The 23,635-nt window shown below is 43.5% G+C and overlaps 1 protein-coding gene across 3 annotated transcripts in view; it reads right to left on the bottom strand.

The window, feature by feature from the left end:
* GFPT2 (glutamine-fructose-6-phosphate transaminase 2) overlaps positions 1–22,071 on the bottom strand; it is an 80,357-nt gene extending 58,286 nt beyond the window's left edge. Inside the window, exons 1-2 of one of the 3 annotated variants that reach the window (XM_030212480.1) lie at positions 21,818–22,071; positions 4,225–4,332 (exon numbers count right to left, since the gene is read on the bottom strand). In XM_030212480.1, coding sequence (XP_030068340.1) covers positions 4,225–4,332; positions 21,818–21,824 — 115 coding nt within the window. In that variant the 5' untranslated portion in view covers positions 21,825–22,071. Of the gene's footprint in view, positions 1–4,224; positions 4,333–6,548; positions 6,621–21,817 lie in introns of those variants that run through there. The other 2 variants (XM_030212479.1, XM_030212481.1) reach the window with 2 other exon arrangements.
* Positions 22,072–23,635: the final 1,564 nt, after the last annotated feature.

Raw genomic sequence — 23,635 nt, 5'->3', positions numbered from 1 at the left:
TTAGTCCAATAAAATGGTATTATTTTATTTTCTGTATTTGTTTTATTTCTATTTGTTAATCTGTAAAGTGGTGATTGGTATTTGTTAGTTTTTTCAAATTTACATCTGCTGTCTTTATATTTTGCACAGTACTAGGAGTCATTTTCTGTTTCTGTGGTGTTGAATTGTCTGCAGAGTCTGGCATCTTGGGGGTTCAGTTTAATTTTTGTCTAAATAGAAAGTTTAAATATTACTACTTATTCTATAGTGGATTAGGGTGTATCTGTGTTTGTGAAAAAGACATGGCTTTCAGTTGGCATTGACTGTGCAGGATCGACGATCTGTACTATTCTGTCTGGTTTTATTTTACAATAGGTGAATTGATGTTCTAGTGCTCACTGTAGTGTTTAAGATGCTTTCCTTTTCCTTGTGTGACTAGTAGAAATGACTGCTTATGGTATGGTAGAATTGCTCAATAGGTCCTGAGTGTTTTGTATTCTCGGCATACCTAGTACTGGATTTTGGAGGGGGTGTTAAAAAATGACCGGGAGGGAGGGGGGCCTTGTAGCTGGGAGCCCTAGGGGGGGAAGCCCTGGAGCTGGGGGCCTTGGAGCTCAGAGGGAGCAGCCCGGGAGCTCGGAGGGAGGGGTAGCCGGCCCTGGAGCTAGGGTGGGGGTGGAGCTAGGTGGGGGCGGAGTTAGGTGGGGGCAGGGCTAGGGTGGGGCCCCATCAAATTGGTCTGCATAGGGCCCCGCACTTGCTAAGACCGGCCCTGAGGCTCAGTGTACAGAATACACTTAGTCGATATCCCAGCGCCTAAAACTACGCGTCCATTTACACGGTCTGTGCCCTGAAGAGCACAGGTACAAATCAAAGTAGGGTATACACAAAAATATGAGTTATCTTGTTGGGCAGACTGGATGGACCGTGCAGGTCTTTTTCTGCCGTCATCTACTATGTTATGTATGTATGTTACCAACGAAAACATGGCATAAATTCCGGCATGTAGCTTTAGGCCCAGAAGGCCATATTCTATAACTAGATGTGTAAATTTCAGAACGCCCACAAAACGCCCATTTCCCTGCCCATACCTGTACCCTTTTTTGCCTGTGCACGTTAGAAGTTAGGCACACTGTGTTACAGAATATGCATAGTGAGTTGTGCGCGTAAATTCTAATTATTGCTCATTATTACTTGTTAAGTGCTGTTAACAACACTGATTGGCTTGTCGAGCCAATTAAGTTGCATGTGTTGTTATAGAATATGCTTGGATTTTGGTGCGGAATCCTAGGTGTGCTATATAGAATCTGTGGGGGAGGGGGAAGCAGGGATTTTACAGAGAAGAACTACACATATACACTTCCCTTCTAAAATTACCACTTACATGTGGAAGCACTGGCAGCAGACACACATGTTTATTGATGCCTGCTCCAGAGTTTAGATGTAAATACACACATGTATTTTATTTATTTATTTATTTGTTTGTTTGTTACATTTGTATCCCACATTTCCCACCTATTTGCAGGCTCAATGTGGCTTACATGGTACCGTAATGGCGTTCACCGGGTCCAGTCTGAACAAATACGAAGTGTACATAAGGACACAGTGTGGTTGTGGTAGAGAGGGGATCGTATAAAGTAGATACATTGGGGGAACATTAGGTAGGAAGATGGAGAGTTGGGGTGAATCCATTGCGTTCTTGGTGTTGTTGTTTAGTTGATGTTCTTGTTCTTATGTTGGGTCGGTGGGGTATGTTTTTTGGAACAGGTTTGTTTTTAGTTTTTTCCAGAACTTTAGATGGGCGTACGTTGTTTTTACTATTTTTGGTAGTGCGTTCCATAGTTGTGTGCTTAAGTAGGAGAAGCTGGGTGCATATGTTGATTTGTATTTATATGTCTGTCAGGTCATACATGTATATTTTCTTCCAATATTCAGTGCTATTTAACTGGCCAGAAATAGCGCTTAACTGGCTATCCACTGATATTCAGCAGGGAATAACCGGCTATCCCCTGCTGAATATCCCCGGTTAGTGGATATCCACCTATTTTTAAAGCCAATTTAACACTACCGCAGGAAGTCTTGGCCGCCATTTTGAAAACACGGCAGCGCTGGGCAGAATAGTGGTAATGGGCAGCAAAAAGTGGGGTTTTTTCTGCCCCTGAAGAAGCCATTAGACTACCAGGACCCTTCAAGGTAGGACCAGGAAGGGCCCACTGAGGCCCAGGGAACTGTGGTGTGTGTGGGGGGGGGGGGGGCAGCAGGGCAGAGACCGGGGAGGCCCAGATCACCGTCACTTCCAGGGTCCCAGATCACTGTCAGTCCACCCCTGCTGTGTACACTTACTTACAGAATTTGCTATGTCAAGAAATAGCCTCTCTAAAGTTATTCTCCCCTATAATTAACTTACAATTAAGATTTAAAAGATTATGGGTAATTCAAATACAAATTTTGGGGTCCATTTACTAAAGTGCACTAAAATCTGGGCTTAACATGTTGTAACTCAGGATTTTACCACGCACTAAGCCCAGATTTAACATGGCACCTTTTGGGGGCTTTCTTGCTATTTTTATTGCAGGTCTTGAGTTAATGTCCCCATTAGCGCATGGTAGCTGCAGGATGTTAACTCGGGACCACCTACCATCTCCTATATAGGAGGCAGTAAATGCGCCCGCATTAACTCTGCATTAGCCAGGTAGTGCGCATTAAGTTTAATGCACTAGCTAGCTAACATTTCCATGCCCACTCTGCCCATAGTAATAATGTGCAGTTTAACACACAGTAACAGCTAAACTACCGCACAACCCCCTTAATGCCTTTGTGTTGTAGCCTGTTAACGCATCGCATGTGCTTAACAACCTTTAGTAACAGGGCCTCTTTGTTAATTACACACCAAAGATTTTGCTGTTATGTCCTGGTCCTTTAAGAAATTTCCACAGATAATTTTTCTCCTTATTTCCTCCCCAAGGCCATGTCTAAACCATGTCATATCACCAAGAACACTCTCAGAGCTGTCAACATAGTAACACAGAGGGGGATAATCGAAAAGTTTTTGAAGTTGTTTTTTTCGGGGTGGGAGGTGGTTAGTGACCACTGGGAGGGGAGGCCATCTCCGATTCCCTCCGGTGGTCATCTGGTCAGTTCGGGCACCTTTTTGATGCTTGGTTGTGAAAAGAAATGGACCAAGTAGGCCAAATGCTCGTGAGGGACGCCCTTCTTTTTCCCATTATCGGCTGAGGATGCCCATCTGTTAACCATGCCCCCGTCCCGCCTTCGGTACACTGCCGACACGCCCCCTTGAACTTTGGTCGTCCCCACGACGGAAAGCAGTTGAGGACGCCCATCTCCTGATTTGTGTCGGAAGATGGGTGCCCTTCTCCTTCGAAAATAAGCAGGATAGTAACATAGTAGATGATGGCAGAAAAGACCTGCACGGTCCATCCAGTCTGCCCAACAAGATAAATTCATATGTGCTACCTTACCTTGATTTGTATCTGCCATTGTCAGGGCACAGACCGTAGAAGTCTGCCCAGCACTAGCCCCGCCTCCCAACCACCAGCCCCGCCTCCCCCGTCAAGTTATCTAGTTCCAGACTGGACATTTTTGGTCACTCCTAGGTTTCAATTTACATCCCAAAGCAGTGTAGGATTTGTAGTGCCTGATCCTCCCCACTGAAATCAGTGCTGCAGGTCCCATAATGCATCAAGATGGGATGGTCAGAAATCCAGGACTGTCCAAAATCTCCAGCCTGGAACTGGGTAACTTGGCATTTCTGCATTCTTGCACCTCAGTTACAAATAAAGACCCCTCTAATTCAACTCTTTGAACTACTGAATGTCTAAACAAAAGCATACCATCACCATGAAAGAGCAGGAAAATAGATGTTATAGTATCAAGTATGCAACGGAAAATTCACTACAACATTTTCAACAGCTATCAGCCACTCTAACAAGAAAGCAAGATGCAGTAATTCAAATTGGTATGTAAAACATCTGTAGTTGAATGACTTTTCTCTCTCCAGGTAGAACTGTCAACTGGATCCAGATTTTCAAGACAGACTGATCTAGTCCTGGTTTTGTTTTGTTTTTTAACCCTACTGCATGTAGGGACTTGTAGTCTTGCTTTCCATAGGGAATGCAATAGGGAGATCAGAAACACACAGTAAGGTAAAACCATGCCTGGATCCACTAGTTCTGAAAATCCAGAGCCAGCTGGAGACCTTGCCTCTGGAGTTAGCAACCGAAGTACCTGCGGAATCATATCCTCTGTATTCCAGTCTTTGAAGTCCAGTTACAAGAGTTTCAAAGATTTCTTTCCTTGTGCGTGGCACTCTGTAGTTCAGATAAGCAAAGATTCCTGTGGAAAAAGCAGAAGGTTGGCTATGTAATTACAGTACAGCTTCTTAGCCAGTGGTTCCCCAACCTGGTGCAGAAGACTTTTGGCATTTTTGCTGACAGAAGCTATTGCGTGTTTACAGACTTTAGATCTACCTTGTTGATTGAAAGTTGTATGTTGTTTTGGAAACGTTGCCTACCTTTGTACAATGAACAACACGAGACTCCTGATGCAGGCGTTTTGATGCTGAAACACAGCTGCTGTGTTGAGTCTTTTAAGTTGTTTCAATAAAGATCACCCTGTTGAGTTGACGTCTCCCTTGGTTTCTTGGAAGAGCCTACCTGCCCTTCTCCTTGGACTCTCTCTTAGCAGGAGACACCCCAGCCAGTCAGGTTTTCAGTATATACACAATAAATATTCATGACAGAGATTTGCATGCAGTGGAGGCAGTGCATGCAAATCTCTCTCATGAATATTCATTGTAGATATCCTGAAAATCTGACTGGCTGGGAGGCCTCTGGGATCAGGTTTGGAAACCACTGACCTTAGCAGTTTTGAAAGAATTCACAATTTGACTAGAAAATGTTGGAGTTGATATTCATCCGGCAACAGTCAGCAGTGTTTTTTAACTGTCACCAGCTTTATTCCCAGATATTTAATGCCAGGCCATGTTCGGACACTGATACTGAATATCCAGTTTAATGCGGTCAGATAAAACTTATGCAGTTAAGTGCAATAATCAACTCTTAACTGCATAAGGCAGTGGTTCCCAAACCTGGTCCTGGAGGCGCCCAAGCCGGTCAGGTTTTCAGGATATCCACAATGAATATTCATGAGAAAGATTTACATGCATTGCCTCCACAGCATGCAGATCTCACTCATGAATATTCATTATGGATATCCTGAAAACCTGACTGGCTGGGGCATCACCAGGACCAGGTTTGGGAACCAATGGCACAAGGTGAACCACATAAAGATAGGACTGTGTTTTATGAGGTTCTATTTATACAGTCACCTTATGCTGATAAGTGCTGAATTTCGGCATGTAACCGCATAAGTGCCAACTCTGCTCCCGGACCGCCCACAAAATAGTCAGGTTTGTGTTTGGCAGTTAAGTGCCGCTAAATATGGGATTCAGCCAGCAAGGTGCAACTTCCCCAAATCCAATCTGGTTAAAGCCAGTGGGTTAGTAGGGGTCAAGTATCTTCCTTCATAGCTACAGCAACTTCAGTGGCTGGATTTCTGGGCCATTCCTGGCTGGTAATATCGCTTTAAATATTGACCCTATTATTATTTTTTAGGTACCCAGTAAAAGAATGGCAAGTATCCTTGTGAAAAGTGGGGGACCTGGTTTCAGAGAAGTCTATTAAATGATGGCACAAAGAGGTGAAAATGACCATTCCAGTTTGCCTAGATATTCTGTACACACTGGTAAGAATACATCCCAGCTGTCAGTCACAGTGGGGGACCTCCTGCAAGATTTCCACTTTTCTAATGTGCTTTTTTTTTTTTTTTGTATTCCTCCTCTGCATGCATGCCAACCATTTTGGGGAGAAGAACCTATGGGCTCCCCATTTAGATCCTTCCAGTACCCACCTTTCCATGCCTAAGCAGAAAACTCTGTAATATGGTAAGGGCTCTTTTTACAAAGCTGTGATACGCAATAGTATGTGCTTACCACAGCTTAAAAGAGCTTGTGCTGAGGCGCCCTGCAATAAGTTTATTTGTTACATTTGTATCCCACATTTTCCCACCTATTTGCAGGCTCGATGTGGCTTACATAGTACCGGAGAGGCATTTGCAGACTCCGGTGAACAAATACAAAGTGATGTTGTGGTAAGATAAAGTTCCAAATGTGTGCACACAAAACATGTGCTAAAAAATGTTTCTTGATTTTTCTCTGAGGGGGTGTGTGGAGGGCAGAGAGTGGACATGACAGCACAAATCGGTTAGCACAGCCACAGTACTGCATGCCACACAATTAGCGCGGGATTAGCGGGTAAGCCCTTACCGCCTACAAAATAGGTGGCAGAAAAGGCTCATGTACTACTTTTTGGTAATGGCTGTTAATTAGGAAAAATGGAAAATCTGCCATGTTCCAGCTGCAATAAAAACAGCCTTAATGTGAAGGAAAAACCTGAGTAAGAGCTCTGTAAAATGACCCCTAAATAGCCAATAATAGCAGAGTGACCGCTATACCCAAATATCTTGTCTCCTAGGTCCCTTACGTAACTTACCAAGCGGAACAAATTCTGTAAGCATCTGAAGTTCTAGTACTTCCTCTTAATTACAGAACATGCCGCCTGCCAGACGCAGTTGCAAGTTTGATTCTGTCACCACAACAGTCCCAACAGGGATCTGAATAAAGGGATGTGCATAGGCATTAAACAAAATGGAATTTATTTTGGCTCATTTCACACATTTGTCTTAACAGTAACTTTTAATACATGTCATTGTGTTTAAGTGTTAATTCATTACTGTGCACTAAATTTTTTAATATACACCTATGAACCACTAACAAATGCACAGCCTTACTAAGTAATTACTATTACTAGTTGAGCCTTCCAGATCTATTGTGGAACCTGCCAGAAAGACAGCACTTGTGTTTCCACTAGGACTCTACCATCACATCGGGTCGGAAAACCCAACCATGCGGATGCTTTGGTTACTGCTAAGACTCTGAAGATTTCATATTAACCTCTTTGCCACACACTCTGGTAGCCCCAATACCTGTTGTTGAATCAGGTAAGTACAATGCCATGAATACTTAAATATCTGTCACTAGGTTGGGCTTTGGACTCTTCCAACCAGGCACGTGCCTCTGATCCTCCCTTGCTGAAGTGCCAGCTATGCATCTTTCTTATCTGTATTTTCCAAGCAAAGAAATATATATTCTGTCCATGTTAAAGTTAGTCTGTAGAATGTTGTTAACTTACGGAGTGTGGGAAGAAGAATGTTGCACAATCAATGCACGTACAGTTGGTGAAAAGATCTTTGTTATAAAGCACTTGCAGAACAAGTGGACACGCTAATTGCAATACAGTTCTTGACTATTTTTCATTAAGCTGATATCAAGCAAAGTGGTCATGTTTCTGATGGCTGGAGACCGGTGGAGGACCTGATTCATCTAGGGCCCTACCCCTGCCCCCAAATCAACAACTTCACGAATTTCCTACTCCATGACAAACCATTTCATCAAAAAACTCGACTCTGCACAAATTCACGTTTTCGATGAGATAGGTAGCATGGAAATCTCTCTCATCGGTCTGGGTATCCTGAAATCCTAACCAGCTAGGAACCACTGTTTTAGTATTATCTGTGCAAACAAGACTGATACACACTTACGATTGTGCTAGTATTGTAATAAAAAAAGATAATTAGATTTCTTTGGATAATAATTGTTGAGTTTTTATATTCTTATGGAAATAATATATTATCTGATACAAAAAAATTTGTTTTTTTTACCATCTGTTGCACACAACGCAAACAGTGACAAATCTGAATGAAATATTTTGTATACATACAAAACATAACTAAAGGCCACATCTGAGACCAACTGGCAACTACCCATAAAGACCACTCAACAATTTTCTTTTCTCTGTTTCTATCACCCTTAACCACATCAAGAAAAAGGATAAACTGCATATGTGGTTCCAAAATAGTTAATTCATTACAAATATCGAAAAGGAATGTTCATTCAAAAACCTAACCAGTTATTCAATAACTATACAAACATTATTGAATGAAAAATGTGCTTGACAAAACCATGCGTTTAAATTTTCTAAAATGGAGGAAAAGACCTCGGAGACTATCTGCGGACTTTTATCTATTGTAAGAAATTGTGGTCTCTAAGATAATCATTGGTCAAAAATTTCCACCTAGTAACTTTATTTTCCTAAGTCATTTTTTCTTTTTTTTTTTTCTCTAAAGCATGTGCAGTATCCAGCATTCAATCTTACTTATCTTAATTTAACTCTTCAAGCATCCATCTTGATAATTTAAAGAAAAAATGACTTGGGAAAATAAAGTTACTAAGTAGGGCATGGAGGTTTTTGACCAATGATTATCTTAGTCTGCTGACACCACAATTTCTTACAATAGATAAAAGTCCGCAGTCTCCGAGGTTTTTCCTCCATTTTAGAAAATTTAAACACATGGTTTTGTCGAGCACCTTTTTCATTCAATAATGTTCATATAGTAACAGTTAAGAACATAAGCGCTGCCATACTGGGAGAGACTGAAGGTTCATGAAGCCAAGTAGCCTGTTTCCAATCGTGGCCAATGTAGGTCAAGTACCTGGCAAGATCCCAGAACAGTAAAACAGACATTATGCTGCTTTTCCTAGAAATAAGTTCCCATTTCTGAGATGAGCTGGCAGTTTTGGGTGCCAAATTTCATGTTGCATTTTAAGATACGTCAGGCACGTACAGTGGGGGAAATAAGTATTTGATCCCTTGCTGATTTTGTAAGTTTGCCCACTGACAAAGACATGAGCAGCCCATAATTGAAGGGTAGGTTATTGGTAACAGTGAGAGATAGCACATCACAAATTAAATCCGGAAAATCACATTGTGGAAAGTATATGAATTTATTTGCATTCTGCAGAGGGAAATAAGTATTTGATCCCTCTGGCAAACAAGACCTAATACTTGGTGGCAAAACCCTTGTTGGCAAGCACAGCGGTCAGACGTCTTCTGTAGTTGATGATGAGGTTTGCACACATGTCAGGAGGAATTTTGGTCCACTCCTCTTTGCAGATCATCTCTAAATCATTAAGAGTTCTGGGCTGTCGCTTGGCAACTCGCAGCTTCAGCTCCCTCCATAAGTTTTCAATGGGATTAAGGTCTGGTGACTGGCTAGGCCACTCCATGACCCTAATGTGCTTCTTCCTGAGCCACTCCTTTGTTGCCTTGGCTGTATGTTTTGGGTCATTGTCGTGCTGGAAGACCCAGCCACGACCCATTTTTAAGGCCCTGGCGGAGGGAAGGAGGTTGTCACTCAGAATTGTACGGTACATGGCCCCATCCATTCTCCCATTGATGCGGTGAAGTAGTCCTGTGCCCTTAGCAGAGAAACACCCCCAAAACATAACATTTCCACCTCCATGCTTGACAGTGGGGACGGTGTTCTTTGGGTCATAGGCAGCATTTCTCTTCCTCCAAACACGGCGAGTTGAGTTCATGCCAAAGAGCTCAATTGTTGTCTCATCTGACCACAGCACCTTCTCCCAATCACTCTCGGCATCATCCAGGTGTTCACTGGCAAACTTCAGACGGGCCGTCACATGTGCCTTCCGGAGCAGGGGGACCTTGCAGGCACTGCAGGATTGCAATCCGTTATGTCGTAATGTGTTACCAATGGTTTTCGTGGTGACAGTGGTCCCAGCTGCCTTGAGATCATTGACAAGTTCCCCCCTTGTAGTTGTAGGCTGATTTCTAACCTTCCTCATGATCAAGGATACCCCACGAGGTGAGATTTTGCGTGGAGCCCCAGATCTTTGTCGATTGACAGTCATTTTGTACTTCTTCCATTTTCTTACTATGGCACCAACAGTTGTCTCCTTCTCGCCCAGCGTCTTACTGATGGTTTTGTAGCCCATTCCAGCCTTGTGCAGGTGTATGATCTTGTCCCTGACATCCTTAGACAGCTCCTTGCTCTTGGCCATTTTGTAGAGGTTAGAGTCTGACTGATTCACTGAGTCTGTGGACAGGTGTCTTTCATACAGGTGACCATTGCCGACAGCTGTCTGTCATGCAGGTAACGAGTTGATTTGGAGCATCTACCTGGTCTGTAGGGGCCAGATCTCTTACTGGTTGGTGGGGGATCAAATACTTATTTCCCTCTGCAGAATGCAAATAAATTCATATACTTTCCACAATGTGATTTTCCGGATTTAATTTGTGATGTGCTATCTCTCACTGTTACCAATAACCTACCCTTCAATTATGGGCTGCTCATGTCTTTGTCAGTGGGCAAACTTACAAAATCAGCAAGGGATCAAATACTTATTTCCCCCACTGTATGTTCACTGTGGTAGCTTTGTGATTGCAGAGTCTAGGAAAAGCCCCCTAGGGAGGCTACTTTTCAATGCTGCAGGCAAAACAGCAGATGACATAACATTTATTTTCTTCAAATTTTATTGGCTAGAAACAGAACATAAAAACATGCCCAACACTGACATGGTGGATGCAGCTCGGCCACCGTGTTGTGCAGACTGGAAGGACCATGCAGGTCTTTATCTGCCATCATTTACTGTGTTTCGTCTATCTAAACTACAGGTTCAGCAACCCCAGAATGATATTTTTAGGTGAAGAGTTCTGGAGTATTTTGCAAGCTGTCTGGGTGAAGAATAAGAAATACTTTCAGCACAGATGGACCAGATATAAATCACATATGTAAAATTAATGAACTTGCTGTTCACTTAAGAGCACTTTACTAAGATGTGCTACCAAATAAGCTTAAGGGGAAATTCCATAAATGGTGCCTTAAAAATCAGCACCGTAAAACTATGCTGTTAGTATGATTCTATAAACTACGCATAAAATTAGGCGTAGTTTATAGACAATGCTCATGCACTGTTCTTGCACCTAAAATTTAGGCACAACCATTTATGCCACCTAAAACCAGCCCTAAATACCCGTGCCTAAGTTAAGCACAGATCGGGTGTATTCTATAATAGAGCACATAGGTTTTTTTTAATGCCCACAACCTGCCCATTCCACACTCCCTTTTTGACTGTGCGCATTAGAACTTACACGTACCACGTTATAAAATACGCCTAGAAAGCATGGGCGTAGACTGGGGGGAGGGGGCAGTGCCCCCCCAAATGACGAGCGACTTACCCAACATCGCTTCGGCAAACTGGCGGGTGGGGCACCACTGAGTAAAAGCAACAAGCAGGCACGCTCGTCTCTGTCCGCTTCCCTGCCCTCTCAGCGTCCCGCCCGAAAGGAAATGACCTCAGAGGAAGGCAGGACACAGACTCAGAGAGGGCAGGGAAGCGGACGGAGACGAGCATGCCTGCTTGCGGCTTTTACAACCTCCGCTCACTCGCTCGTCGACTTGCCTGTTCGCCGCTGGGAAATGCTGGCTCCTTGCCCCTGTCTAGTACTAGCACTGGAAGGTAGGAAGCCATTTGGTAAATCTCTGCTTCCACTCCCCCACGCAGCCGTCGCCGTTCACTCAACCCTGTGAGCTGCTGCATCCACGTGTTCTTTATGGGAGACAGATTCTGGGAAGGGGGAGGGGGGGACGCTGGATAGAATGGGGAAGGGGATGGATACAAACATATTAGCATATTCATTTGCATATATATATATATGCAAATGAATATGCTAATATGCTCCGCCCCATCCTTTGCCCCCCCAAATGAAATAGTCAAACTACGCCCATGCTAGAAAGTTGTGTGCATAAATTCTAATTAAAGCCTATCAGTGCTGCTAATTGGTCATTATGTACCAATTATTGACGTTGATTTGCTTGTTAATCAATTAAGTTGTGCACGCAATTTGGCCATGTGGACAAATTAGTGCACACAACTTAAGGCGCCATATATAGAATTTGGAAGTTAGTGCACCCTAATGTGGAACTTTCCTACACTAAGGCCATTTCTAGTGTCTCCATTAAATAGGACATTTTTTTTTTCATTTGCAGGTGGTGCCCTAATACTGTCTTTAGCAAACAATTAATGTCGGAGCATTTACTGCCTCCAATTTAGAAGGTGCTAAGGGCTCCTGTGTTAACCCTGCGTTAAGCACTTAGCATGCACTAATGTCAGCAAGATACCTGAATAGCACTTCCATGCCCCTTCTCTGTCCCTCCAAAAATGAATAGATACCATGCGGTTAGCACACGCAAAAGGGGAAATTACTGCAAGGCATTTTCATTTACTGCTATTCAAAGGGATCATATGCAAGGACAAGTACTTTGCAAAACTATCTTGTACCTTTGGTATCTAAGAGACAGTCAATTTAATTTGTAACTTGAATATACTCGTAGTTTATATTCTGGATAGAAATTATTGTCAAATACATTTTATTATTCAGAGATCTATAGGACAAAATAAGAAAGTAAATAATGACCAAAAAGCTAAACCAACATCTCCCAGGTGGATTCCAGGGCAAGAGTCAGAAAATTCTGACAGTTTCTGCATTACTACAGTAATTTTGAGGGATATTTGAATACATTTACATAGATTTGCATATTATAAAATGTAACTGTTTTCTGGCATTTGTGTCCAGATAACTCAGTGGTGGCCCTACCATTAGGACAACTGAGGTGGGGGCCTCAAGTGGCTCTCTCCAGGAACGGCACTCTCCCCTTCCTTCCTCAACCCTCTTCCCTACGTTTACCTTATTTTTTTTTTTCCAAAAGGCGGCATTGGCAGCAGCAGCGATTCCCATAGGCTGCCCTGCCGCCAGAACTGACCTCTTTTCCCTACTGTGGCCCACCTCTTGACGTAACTTCCTGTTTCCTCAGAGGTGGGACACAGTAGAGCGAAGAGGCCAGTGCCGGCAGCACCATGGCAGGGCAGCATATAGGAATCACTGCTGCCTTTTGGAAAAGAAAAAAATAAGATAAACATGGGGAAGAGGGTGAAGGAGGGAGGTGCCCGACATGACGCGGGGATGGGGGTAACATCTCATTCCTGCCTTGGGCAGCAGATTGCCTTGGGCCACCCCTGACATAACTTATTTTATTCTTCTTCTGGAGGAAAGGGATCTTAATGGTCAGTGCTGGAAAGGGAGTGGAGGGGATCTAGGAGAAGAGGATCAAAGAGGAGGGAGATGAAGAGGGGACTTCAGTGGGAAATGACATAAGTACATAAGTAATGCCACATTGGGAAAAGACCAAGGGTCCATCAAGCCCAGCATCCTGTCCACGACAGCGGCCAATCCAGGCCAAAGGCACCTGGCGAGCTTCCCAAACGTACAAGCTTCCCAAACGTACAAACAGAGGGAGAGGAAATGATGGGAGGGGAAGGAAAAGAAGAAAATCTGAACCCAGTTTTAATTTCTTGACCACTGACCCTCCTGAGCCAGTAGCAGTGTACAAAGCTGAATCGGGGGTAGCATGGGGGGAAAGGGGTAACCACTCTTACACCTTTTCTCCCAGCGGCAGCTCCTTCTCTCATTCATACATACATGTACATCCCTTTGGTCCCCTCACTCATTTTACACCACTTCGAGTCCTCTCACATACTCAACACCCCCCTTGAATTCCTTTGACCGCCCACCTCTCTAGTCCCCTCACACACACACACACACATTAAATGTCTCCATAATGCAAATCCCTTCCCCCTCTTCTGCACTGCCAAATCCTGAAGATCATTTTGTTTCTGATTTTTCTCTTTCCCCGAGGCAAAGTGCCAGCCTAAAGCAATACATGGTGGCCATAATAAAAGCCCTGTTTACTCTTAAAATAAGTAATTATCTCTGGAGGAAAAAAATGGAAACCTAAAAGAATGATAATAGAATATGAGAAAAATTAAGAAAATGATCAGGTTAATATTGGAAGAGGGTTGGGGATTTTATTTCATGTAGTGATTTTGATCGGGGCTTGTCACTTGGGGCAACTGATTTTTATTATTATTTTTGAGGGTTAATGTTTAACAGGATGGTGAGGTGGAACTAGGAGGAGGAGGAGGAGGAGATGTAAGGATTGGCCAGCAGTGTGGTGGGAGGATAGAGCCTCAGTGCCGAGGAGCAAGATTAACCAAGGGGAAGGGAGAGAGAAGGAGGCGGAGAAAGAGACAGAGATGGAAAGGGAAAACAAGCATATTCACTTTTGGTCAGCCACCAGTTGCAAAGCTGACTCAGTTAAGAACAGGGCCCTTAGGAGCCGGGGCCCTGAGCAGCCACCCCTGTTGCCCTTGCTTAAGGCTAGCGCTGGCCATGTGGTGTCTGAACTCTCATGCCATTCTCATGATTGTGAGAACAGCAGTAGCATACAAAGGGTGAGGCGGTCCGCTCCGGGTGCAGGCAGCAAGGGGGTGCACAGAGTAGTTGTGTGGCTGTCGGCTCCGCCGGTTCCCTGCCCCCTCTGACATTACTTCCTGTTCTGGGGAAGGGGACCAGTGGAGACAACAGCCGCATGACTGTGAGTAATACAGTTTGCTCATTTCAGGATCTGCAGGTGACTATCATATCCCTAATACTGAGTTCTTTCTTTCTGCTGTGAGGTGGCTAAATGTTAGTGTACAAAGGTGCTTCCTACCTCTTCTCAAGTAAGGAATGCCCTTTGGGAAGCTTATTATTTGTGTTAGCTGACTGCTCAAAAACGTGGTAAGCTGATGAAATTTGACAAGTTGTGGTCACTGTTTCTGCTTTGGTTCCAGCACACATTTTCATGATCTATGCGTCCCAGTTGAACTGGATGTTCTATTGACTGATTATTGCTTTACAATGTGTTATAGTATATTGAATTGTATGAATTCATTACTTTGAATGTTTTAGGGATTTCTTTCTTCATGTTATACTAACACTGTAGGGGAAGCTTAGCCAAGATTGGGTGGCAGAGGCGGGGCTAGGCGGGGCTAGCGGTTGGGAGGCGGGGCTAGTGCTGGGCAGACTTCTACTGTCTGTGACCTGAAAATGGCAGAAACAAATCAAGGTCAGTTATACACAAAAAGTAGCACATATGAGTTTATCTTGTTGGGCAGACTGGATGGACCGTACAGGTTTTTTCTGCCGTCATCTACTATGTTACTATGTAGTGAGCATGATGCACTTCGGGTGGGGGGGGGGGGAGGTGGCTGATGCGCTTTGGGGGGGGAGGTGGTGATGTACCGGGAGGGAGTGGTGTAGCAGCGACTCACCCTGGGTGGCAGCCAACCTAGGTACGTCACTAGAGAAAGTGCAAGATTTCCAGTGGTGAATTATTCAAACTCAGATAGAGCCATACAGTGCCCCCTAGGAGAAATGAAAACAGCTGTTCCAGATGCAGGGCTGGTAGTGAACCTCCAGGGAAGCCTGGAAGGATGAGAGCTGGCTTGGAGAGAATGGAGGTTGGAGACGGGATGGTGGAGGTGTGAGACTGGCTAGGCTGGGGATAGGGAAGAATGTATATTAGAAGAGTGTGTACTGGGGGGGGGAAGACAAAGGGGAGGAAGAGTGTGTAGGGAGATTTGAGAGGAGGGGAAGAGAAAGTGTGTGTAGGAAAGACAGGCTAAGGAGATAGTGTAGAGAACAGCATGAGGGAGGGAGAGGGAGCAGACCGTTCTGGTTATGAATCATGTCAAAACAGTGTTATCATTGGAGAGTGACCTTCTCCTCCCTCCCCCCCCCCCCCCCTTGTCCAGTGTCTTGGTCACTTTGTTCTATGACAATCCTGAGTCTCACATTAAAGTTATTTTTTCCCAAACCTCCCCCCCCCCCCCCCCCCCCCCCCGTTTGAAATAAATGTGTCTTTAAAACTTTATTAAAATTCATTGTTTGACCATTATTTTTAACTGTACCGGCAACTTATTCCCTAACTTCAGACCAGCAATAGAGAAATCTGCTGCTCTTGTCTCAGCAAAATGTATCTCTTTTATTGAGGGAATCATCAAATACTGCTGACCAGCTGATCTCAGGCAGCAGCTTGGTTTCAGAGACTTGAACATCACAAAATATTTCATGTCTTAACATTTTTACAGGTATGTGTATCTTCTATTATAGCCATATCAATTGTTTGTTTTTTTTCTAAAGGGGGGGTTAAACGGTCTTTTGAATTGTTTGTTTTTTTTCTAAAGGGGGGGTTAAACACCCACTCTTTGGCTACTTGCACTGTTCATCTTTACATGCAGCATTGTGATGTCTGCCCAGAACTGTAATTATGGTCAGTGCCATTAAGCCCTGATTTACTAAACAGTCATAATAGTGAGAGTGACTAGAGAGAATTTCTGAAGATATTTAAATACTAATAACTACACAAAAGTTACCATTTGGGGGGATTAAAGCAGTGGCGTAGCCAGTCCTCAATGGGGAAGGGGACCAGAGCCCAAAGTGGGGGGGGGGGCACATTTTGGCCCACCTCCCCACTGCATCATCATACCTTGGCTGGCAGGGGTCCCCAACCCCCGCCAGCTGAAGCATTTGTCCCGCGCTGGTCTCACAGTCGCACTATGCAAGCTCGTTTTAATAGTAATGGACAAAAAGAGGTGTAACGTGCTCTCCAGCCTATCCCTCCCAACAACCTAATATTCATTTATTTTTATTTATTAGGATTTATTTACTGCCGTTTTGAAGGAATTCACTCAAGGTAGCATACAATAACAATAAATCAAACTATTTACCGCCTTTTTGAAGGAATTAATTCAAGGTGGCATACAATAACAATAAATCAAACTATTTACCACCTTTTTGAAGGAATTAATTCAAGGCGGTGTAGATCAAACAAGCAATAGACAATTACAACAGTAAAAATATTTAAATAATAATACAAAGTATGGCATAGTATACTACGTACAAAGTCAACACAATATGTGATAGAACATTTTAAATTGACAGTGTGGGATATAAGCAAAGTAAAAGACCCCCATAGATAAGCAACAGAGTATGAGAATAAGGGGGGTCTTTTATTAAGGCGCGCTTACGTTTTTAGCGCATGCTAAACGTTAGAGATGCCAATGTATTCCTATGGATGTCTCTAATTGCGTACCTATTTTTAGAACGCGCTAAAAACATAAGTGCGCCTTAATAAAAGACCCCCAAGGTGACTAAAGAAAGGTGCATATGAGGTCAGAGATGTTCTCAGCCGCTTCAGAAGGTAATGGGCAATCCCCATATAGACCATGTTAAAAATCCTACATTATTTGTTTTTCAATAATCTTTTTAAAGACTGTATCCTATGTTTAGCATCTTTGTGAAGTTCTATTATCATACTTGGGCTTCTTGTTTACATAGGCACACTGGGTGAAACATGGTGCCGTGTCGACTCATTTAACTTTGTGAAATAAACTGAACATACCTACTACCATCTCCCTGGAGTGTTTGGAAGTGTCCTGTTAACCACATTACTCTATTGTTTGACCAATCCCCATATAGACCATGTTCCCATAGTCTAACTTTGAAATAACCAATGCATGTAGAAAAACATGAAGAGTAGCATTATCAAAATACAGGCAGGCTAATCTAAGTTTCGGTAGAGCATAAGAGCCAGACCAAACCACTTGTGACGCCTTTTTGAAAGAGTAAGCCCATTACTGCATGCATTACGTTGGCTTCCAATTAAAGCACGTATTGCTTTTAAATTATGCTCTTTTGTATATCAGATACTTTTTGGACTAGCTCCATGCAAGGATTGATAAACCTTGCACCACAGAATGTGGAAATTGGAGCTAGGAATTCTCATCTTTTCCTACCCTAGTTGTAAGAATCTAACATACAAGTCAGTTTATTCTGCTGGATTCGCCTATCAGAGTATCAAATGGTGGAACTCTAGCGAATTAAGGTGTATAGGACATTACTTACGCTTCCGTAAACATCTGAAAGCTTTTCTTTTTGGGAAATTTTTTTATGGGGGACAATGATCTAAGGCAAATGTTCTTTTTAATTATGATGGGATGTATTGATACTCCTACTGCTGTTTATGATATGACATATATTGTAAGCCACATTGAACTAAAACCATTTTTGGAAAACGTGGGATATAAATGTCAATTAATGACATGAAATAAAGTTAAGCATGTAAATGCAGACTTATACTACTATAATGCCAATTGTGTGCATAATTGCATTATAGAATCTGCACTTAGCGCATTCCTTAGGTGCATAAGGCAACCTGTAAAGAATTACCTCCAAGGAGGTTTTATGACAGGAGACGGCATCAGCCTATCTGGCCCATTCTGTGGGCTGAAGCCAGTGGGTGGAGCTTGCTGCCATATTGTGTGACCCCAAACATTCAAAGACGCTACCAAAAACAATAGCAAACTTCTCAGGCTTGCGACTGCCTATATGTGGATTTTTTTGTTTATTTGACAGTTTTATTTAACCTCTGAGGGGGGGGGGGGCGGGTCCTGGGGGTGAGCCATGGTCCCACTGTGAGTGTGGGTGCTACAGAGCAGCAGACTTGTTTTTAGAGCCACAGGAGTCCCCACAACTCAGCCCCAAGGCGTAGGCAGAGCCGGGAATTTTCTTAAAGCTGCCTTCTACAAAAATCGAGCTTCCTGTGGTGCCAAAAACAAGTCTGCTGTTCCAAAATGTCCGCACCCACCTCTGGATTGCGGTGCACACCTCAGGACCCCCCCCCCCTTCCAGAGGTTAAAAAAACCTCAGGTTACATATGGGAAGCTTTCAAATAAATAAAAAAGCTGTCAAATAAAAAAAAACACACAGGCAGTCGCAAGCCTCACAAGTTTGCTATTGTTTTCAATAGCATCTGTGAATGGGGTCACACAATATGGCAGCTGCACTGGGAAGATGGCTCAATTTTTTGATGTCATGCCATCATCTCCTGTCACTAAGCCTCCTTGATTACCCCCTTAAGGGTAAATTCTATATATGGTGCCAAAAAAAGAGCTAATCTGCAAAATGTGCTTAAAGTTAGGCGAGGTTTATAGACTAGTTCTTATGCCTGGGAATCACACCTAACTTTAGGTGCAGTCATTTGCACCAACTAAAACATGATGCAAATACCCACGCATAAATTTAGGCACAGATGCCCTTATTCTCTAACTATGCGTGTATCTTAAAGGAATGCTCCCGATTCACCCATGACTCTCCCATTTCCACACCCCCTTTCTTGATTCAGATCCTGCACTCTCACCTACCCACACCCATCCTGTTAGAATATCAATGAAATGCTTTGATGTCCCCATGCATACCCCCACCCTCCCACTCTGTCAGACTGTCAAAGTAATGCTTTGATGTTTCTCTTATATATACTATCTGCTAACACATTTGCTTATCTCCGAACTGACGAAGAAGGGCAACCTTCGAAAGCTAATCAAGAAATGTATTATGTCCAATACAAAAGGTATCATCTTATTTTCTTTTCCATGTTTTATTTTGTTTGATTTCTATTTATAACCTTTAAGAGTAGACTGAGACGGCTACCACACCTCTCTACTTAAGATCCTGCACCTAAATTTATGCACATACATTTTAATTAAATCTAATTAGTGCCAATAATTGCTTGCTAAAAAGCCAATTATCATGCTAATTAGCTCATTATTCAATTAATTTGTGTGTGCAAATTGGGCATATGCCCAAATTTGTGCGTGCAATTGTTTTAGTGACTTTTATAGAATTTAGGGGGTTAATGGCTATTAATTAAACAACTCAATTATTTAAATATACTTTGCCAGTATTCCTTTACATGGTTACAGGGCTGCCGAAAGACTGAGGCACACCTGAGGTAGGGCTGCCCCCAGGCCCGAGTCGCCTCCCCCCCAGGATCGTCACCGCCACTGCCGCCGCCCCTTCCAGGATCGCTACCACCCACTGCCACAACTGTAAATACCTTGGCTGGCAGGGATCCCGAGGCCTCGTCAGCACAAGACTCTTCCTCCAGCGCTGCTGTTCTTCACTTTGCTGCATGGCCTGCCCCTGCTTTTTCTCTCATGTCGCACATGCTCGGTATCAAAACCAAGCATGTGTGGCTTGAGGGGGAAAGTAGCCGCTTGTCAGGCCATGCGGCAGACTGAAGAAGAGCAGTGCTGGAGGAAGATGTCTTCTGCTGGTTGGGCCTGGTGGGGGGGGGGGGGGGAACAGGACTCCCGCCAGCCTGCTGTGCCAGTCTGCTGTCTGCTCCTCTGGGTCCTCTCCAGCCTCCAAGGGGGGCCCAGCACCAGAGTTTTTTCTCTCCTGCTCCTGTCGGGACGCAATCACCCGGGTCCAGTTAGGTGCAGGAGAGAGAGAGAGAGAGAAACCCCAACACCGGGTTCCCCCTTGGAGGCCCGGACCCCGGGAATTTTGCCCTCCCTGCCCCCCCTCTCGGTGGCCCTGCATGGTTAAATTACAGTGGTATTTATTAGAGTGTGATTTAATTTATCAGCTACACTTATTGATGCTATATGATTATCTACAATTATGTCTAAATGACATTAAAAATATGGCACCACAACTATATCCAAAACGCACTATGAAATCCCTTTAGAACAAAACCAAAATGATATTAATCAGCTATAAATGTAAAGTCAGGTACTGCACTTGACTACTCATTCTGGAGCTTATAATTTCACATTCTAAACAGATAAATTCATAATTTCACCAAAATGCAAGGATAAAGAGCTGACATGTTAACTACTGATTAAGAATTCAAATTTGATGTTTACAGTGTAGTTACAAAGAATCATTCCTATTAGGTTGTATTTTGATTTCAGGTACAGTGAGGTTTCTCTCCCCTGTGACACTGGCCAACATGAGGGTAGGTCCATTCTTTTGGAGTTAGGACTCTAAGAAAAAGTACAATATATAGTATGATATCAGATATTGTAATGATATGCCAAAGGCACTTAAAAACTCCTACAAGATTACAAAATTACTTTTTCATCCTTTACTTTCTGGTAGATTAGGATGGAATTATTAACAAAGGAACTGAAGTAGTATCAGTCCAAACACCAAACGTGTGAATCAACCATGGGTTTAAAAAAAACTTGCACTCTAAGATTAGGAAACTGTCAAAACGAGGAAAAGGCCCAGCTGGTACAGGCTCCCACTAGATCCTGGGAATCACTCACCCCTCCTACTTCTCTTAATCACCCACCCCTTCTGCTCCTCCAAAAGCTACAAAATGTCTGGACGGAACGAGCACTGTTGGGTTGCTGTGTCTTACCAACAAATAATCAAAAAGGTGTTGAAAGGATTTAGCAAAATGGGGGATGGACCATTCATTCTTAAAATCTACAGGCTTCCTGATTTTAGAATATTCAATCACTTTGAAAAAAGCTGAACTCATTAGGCTCTCCTTGAATTTCAGTCCTACAACGTCTTGAGTAAGATAAATGCTAAATTACAAACATGATTGGAAATTCTGAAGACAATGAAGGCATATAGTTTTGAATCTAGCTGTCCTGGTGAGATACCTCTATTAAAAGCCCCCCTACCCTGCTCATATGCCATAAATTACAGCGCATCTAGATTTCAGGATCCAGTTGTTTTCCATGTTGATCAAAGGCTTAGAAAGGGGCAAAGACTGGACCAACTTTCATAAACTTTGGCTTCCCCACCTGCTTTGCGGGTCTCGTAGGATGTCTGATATCAGAGCAGAAGGAAAGTGGCTGTCGCCAAATAACTTGGCTCCAGCACTGCTGATAATAACCCAGCCAGACGGACACGTCACTTTCTTCAAGTCGGCATCAGCCTGCAGCACCCGGACTCGACCCGGCAGAGGGATGAGCAGAAAGGGTGCTTCCGATCACTCTGTCCAGCCACTTCCCTCGTCCGGGTTATTCCCACCCTGCTGTCTGAGCTGCAGACCCCCCAAGATCAGCCCCATCCCCTCTCCATAATCGGATCACAGGAGGGGGTGGTGAAAAAACCAAACGCATACTTTTGTCCCGGTGGAAATTGCTCGCTTTACTTACCGCACATCCTTGAATAGATGCAGATCACCAAACGCAGGAAGAACCCGGATAAAAATGTGTAATAGACACGGTCGTAGCTGTCTCCCCGACCCAGCCGCACATACCTTTGAGCTACCGCCGCCAGCTGTAGCTTATAGCAGCAGCCAGGACAGCAGGGCCGAGCCTCCCTCTGCTCCAATTGGCTGATGGTTTCCACGGTAACCTGGGAGCGCTCGTGCTGGCGTTCCTGGGGGTTTGGTCGCTCCCTCTCGAGGAAGCGAGACTGGTCCCTGCCCCCTTTAAGCAGCTGCCCTGAGCTCACACATGCTACCTGGTTTGTTTGGTTTTCTTTGCTAAGCATTGCTAAAGGAGGATCTGACTGTGCTGTGCACGTCAGAGAGCGATCAGTGGCTACTACAAACCCGAGTCCTAGGCGCAGGCTGGGGATTTTCAAAGGATGGGCTGGCTGGCAAGGAGGTTTGGCACGAATAAAATAATTGCAATAGCAAACCAATTCAAAACTGCATAGAGCAATATTATCTCAGAAACTTAACTTACTTTAATTGCTCCAAATCAATAGGATATAGATGAGACGAATAAAATAATACAATTAATTCACGCTCCAAAGATGCTTCCTTATCACCTCGTTCTGCTACTAAAGAATATAGCATTGTATATTCAAGGTGGTGCTTTCAGATGTTGAATTGATGCCCACGCCTCAGTCTTCTGCTTCCAGAATAAAGCTATGCCTGGACACGACTTCCTAGAGTCTGCTTTAGTTAAAGCCAAGATTTGGTAACGATATATATCGATAAGCGTTTTTTCAGTACCCATTTGGGGATCAACATCCAAATGAGTTATTCAATACTAAACTTTGTTAGGCAGAGCTTCCCAAACAGTGGATCAGGACTTCAAATGGGGTCACAAAACCTGGAGTCACGACCTAAGTGGACTCTCCAGACATTCATCATTCTTCTGCAGCTCAGGGTGAAGGGGGGCACACAGTTTTATTTGGCCACAATGGTGTTATGACCACATAAAGATTGATAAGCACTGGTGTTGTTTAGAATGAGTATTGATGTGAATGAACTGTTATCGCAGAGCTCAAAAAACAGCTAAGATCCTTATTATTTTATTAACAATTAGCATGGGTAATACATGAGTAAGACAGGGAGTACACCGTGCAGTTTTATATGCCTCTGCTCGAGGCATCTCAACTGCTAACATGGAAGACAGTGCAATAGAGTTAACTGCATGTCCAGAGGCGTAGTTAACTGCATTCTGTGTTAGCAGCTGCACCGTTAATGTGTGTCGAGAATGAGTCCTAACAGTTAGTATAGAGGTTTTGCAGCTACCACGGCCACATGTTAACTGCAAACCCTTAAAGTGGTTTAGTAAATAGACCACAAAATCGTCCACATTTCACTAGTTCTGTAACATAGTAAATGATGGTAGATAAAGACCAAGACGGCCCATTCAGTTCACTAAGGGTTGTAACTCAACTCTGTGTGGATAAGGCATCTCTTTTCCTATACTATTTTATTTAGGGTTGTAAGTCACAGGGTGGTGACTACTGAAAAAGGTGGGAGCAAAATTCAAATAAATAAAATGTTAATCTTTGTTGTCATTTAGTATCCGTCAATATTCAGCCTATGGTGGGTAGCATTTTGTTAAATATTGGTCACCACAGGCTGGTTTAGAAATCAACATTTAGTGCTGGGCCATTGGCAGCCCCAAAAGTTATTTGGGTAACATTGATAGTCAGAGCCAGTACTTGGATGGTTATCTGTGCAAGTTTGAACAGCTTTTTGTCTGGCCCAAGTTGCCTGGGTAGTTATA

This window comes from Microcaecilia unicolor, chromosome 8, assembly GCF_901765095.1.
Source record: "Microcaecilia unicolor chromosome 8, aMicUni1.1, whole genome shotgun sequence".
NCBI lineage: Eukaryota > Metazoa > Chordata > Amphibia > Gymnophiona > Siphonopidae > Microcaecilia > Microcaecilia unicolor.
Note: the sequence above shows the minus strand (reverse complement) of the source record. Positions and strands in the feature narration are given on the sequence as shown.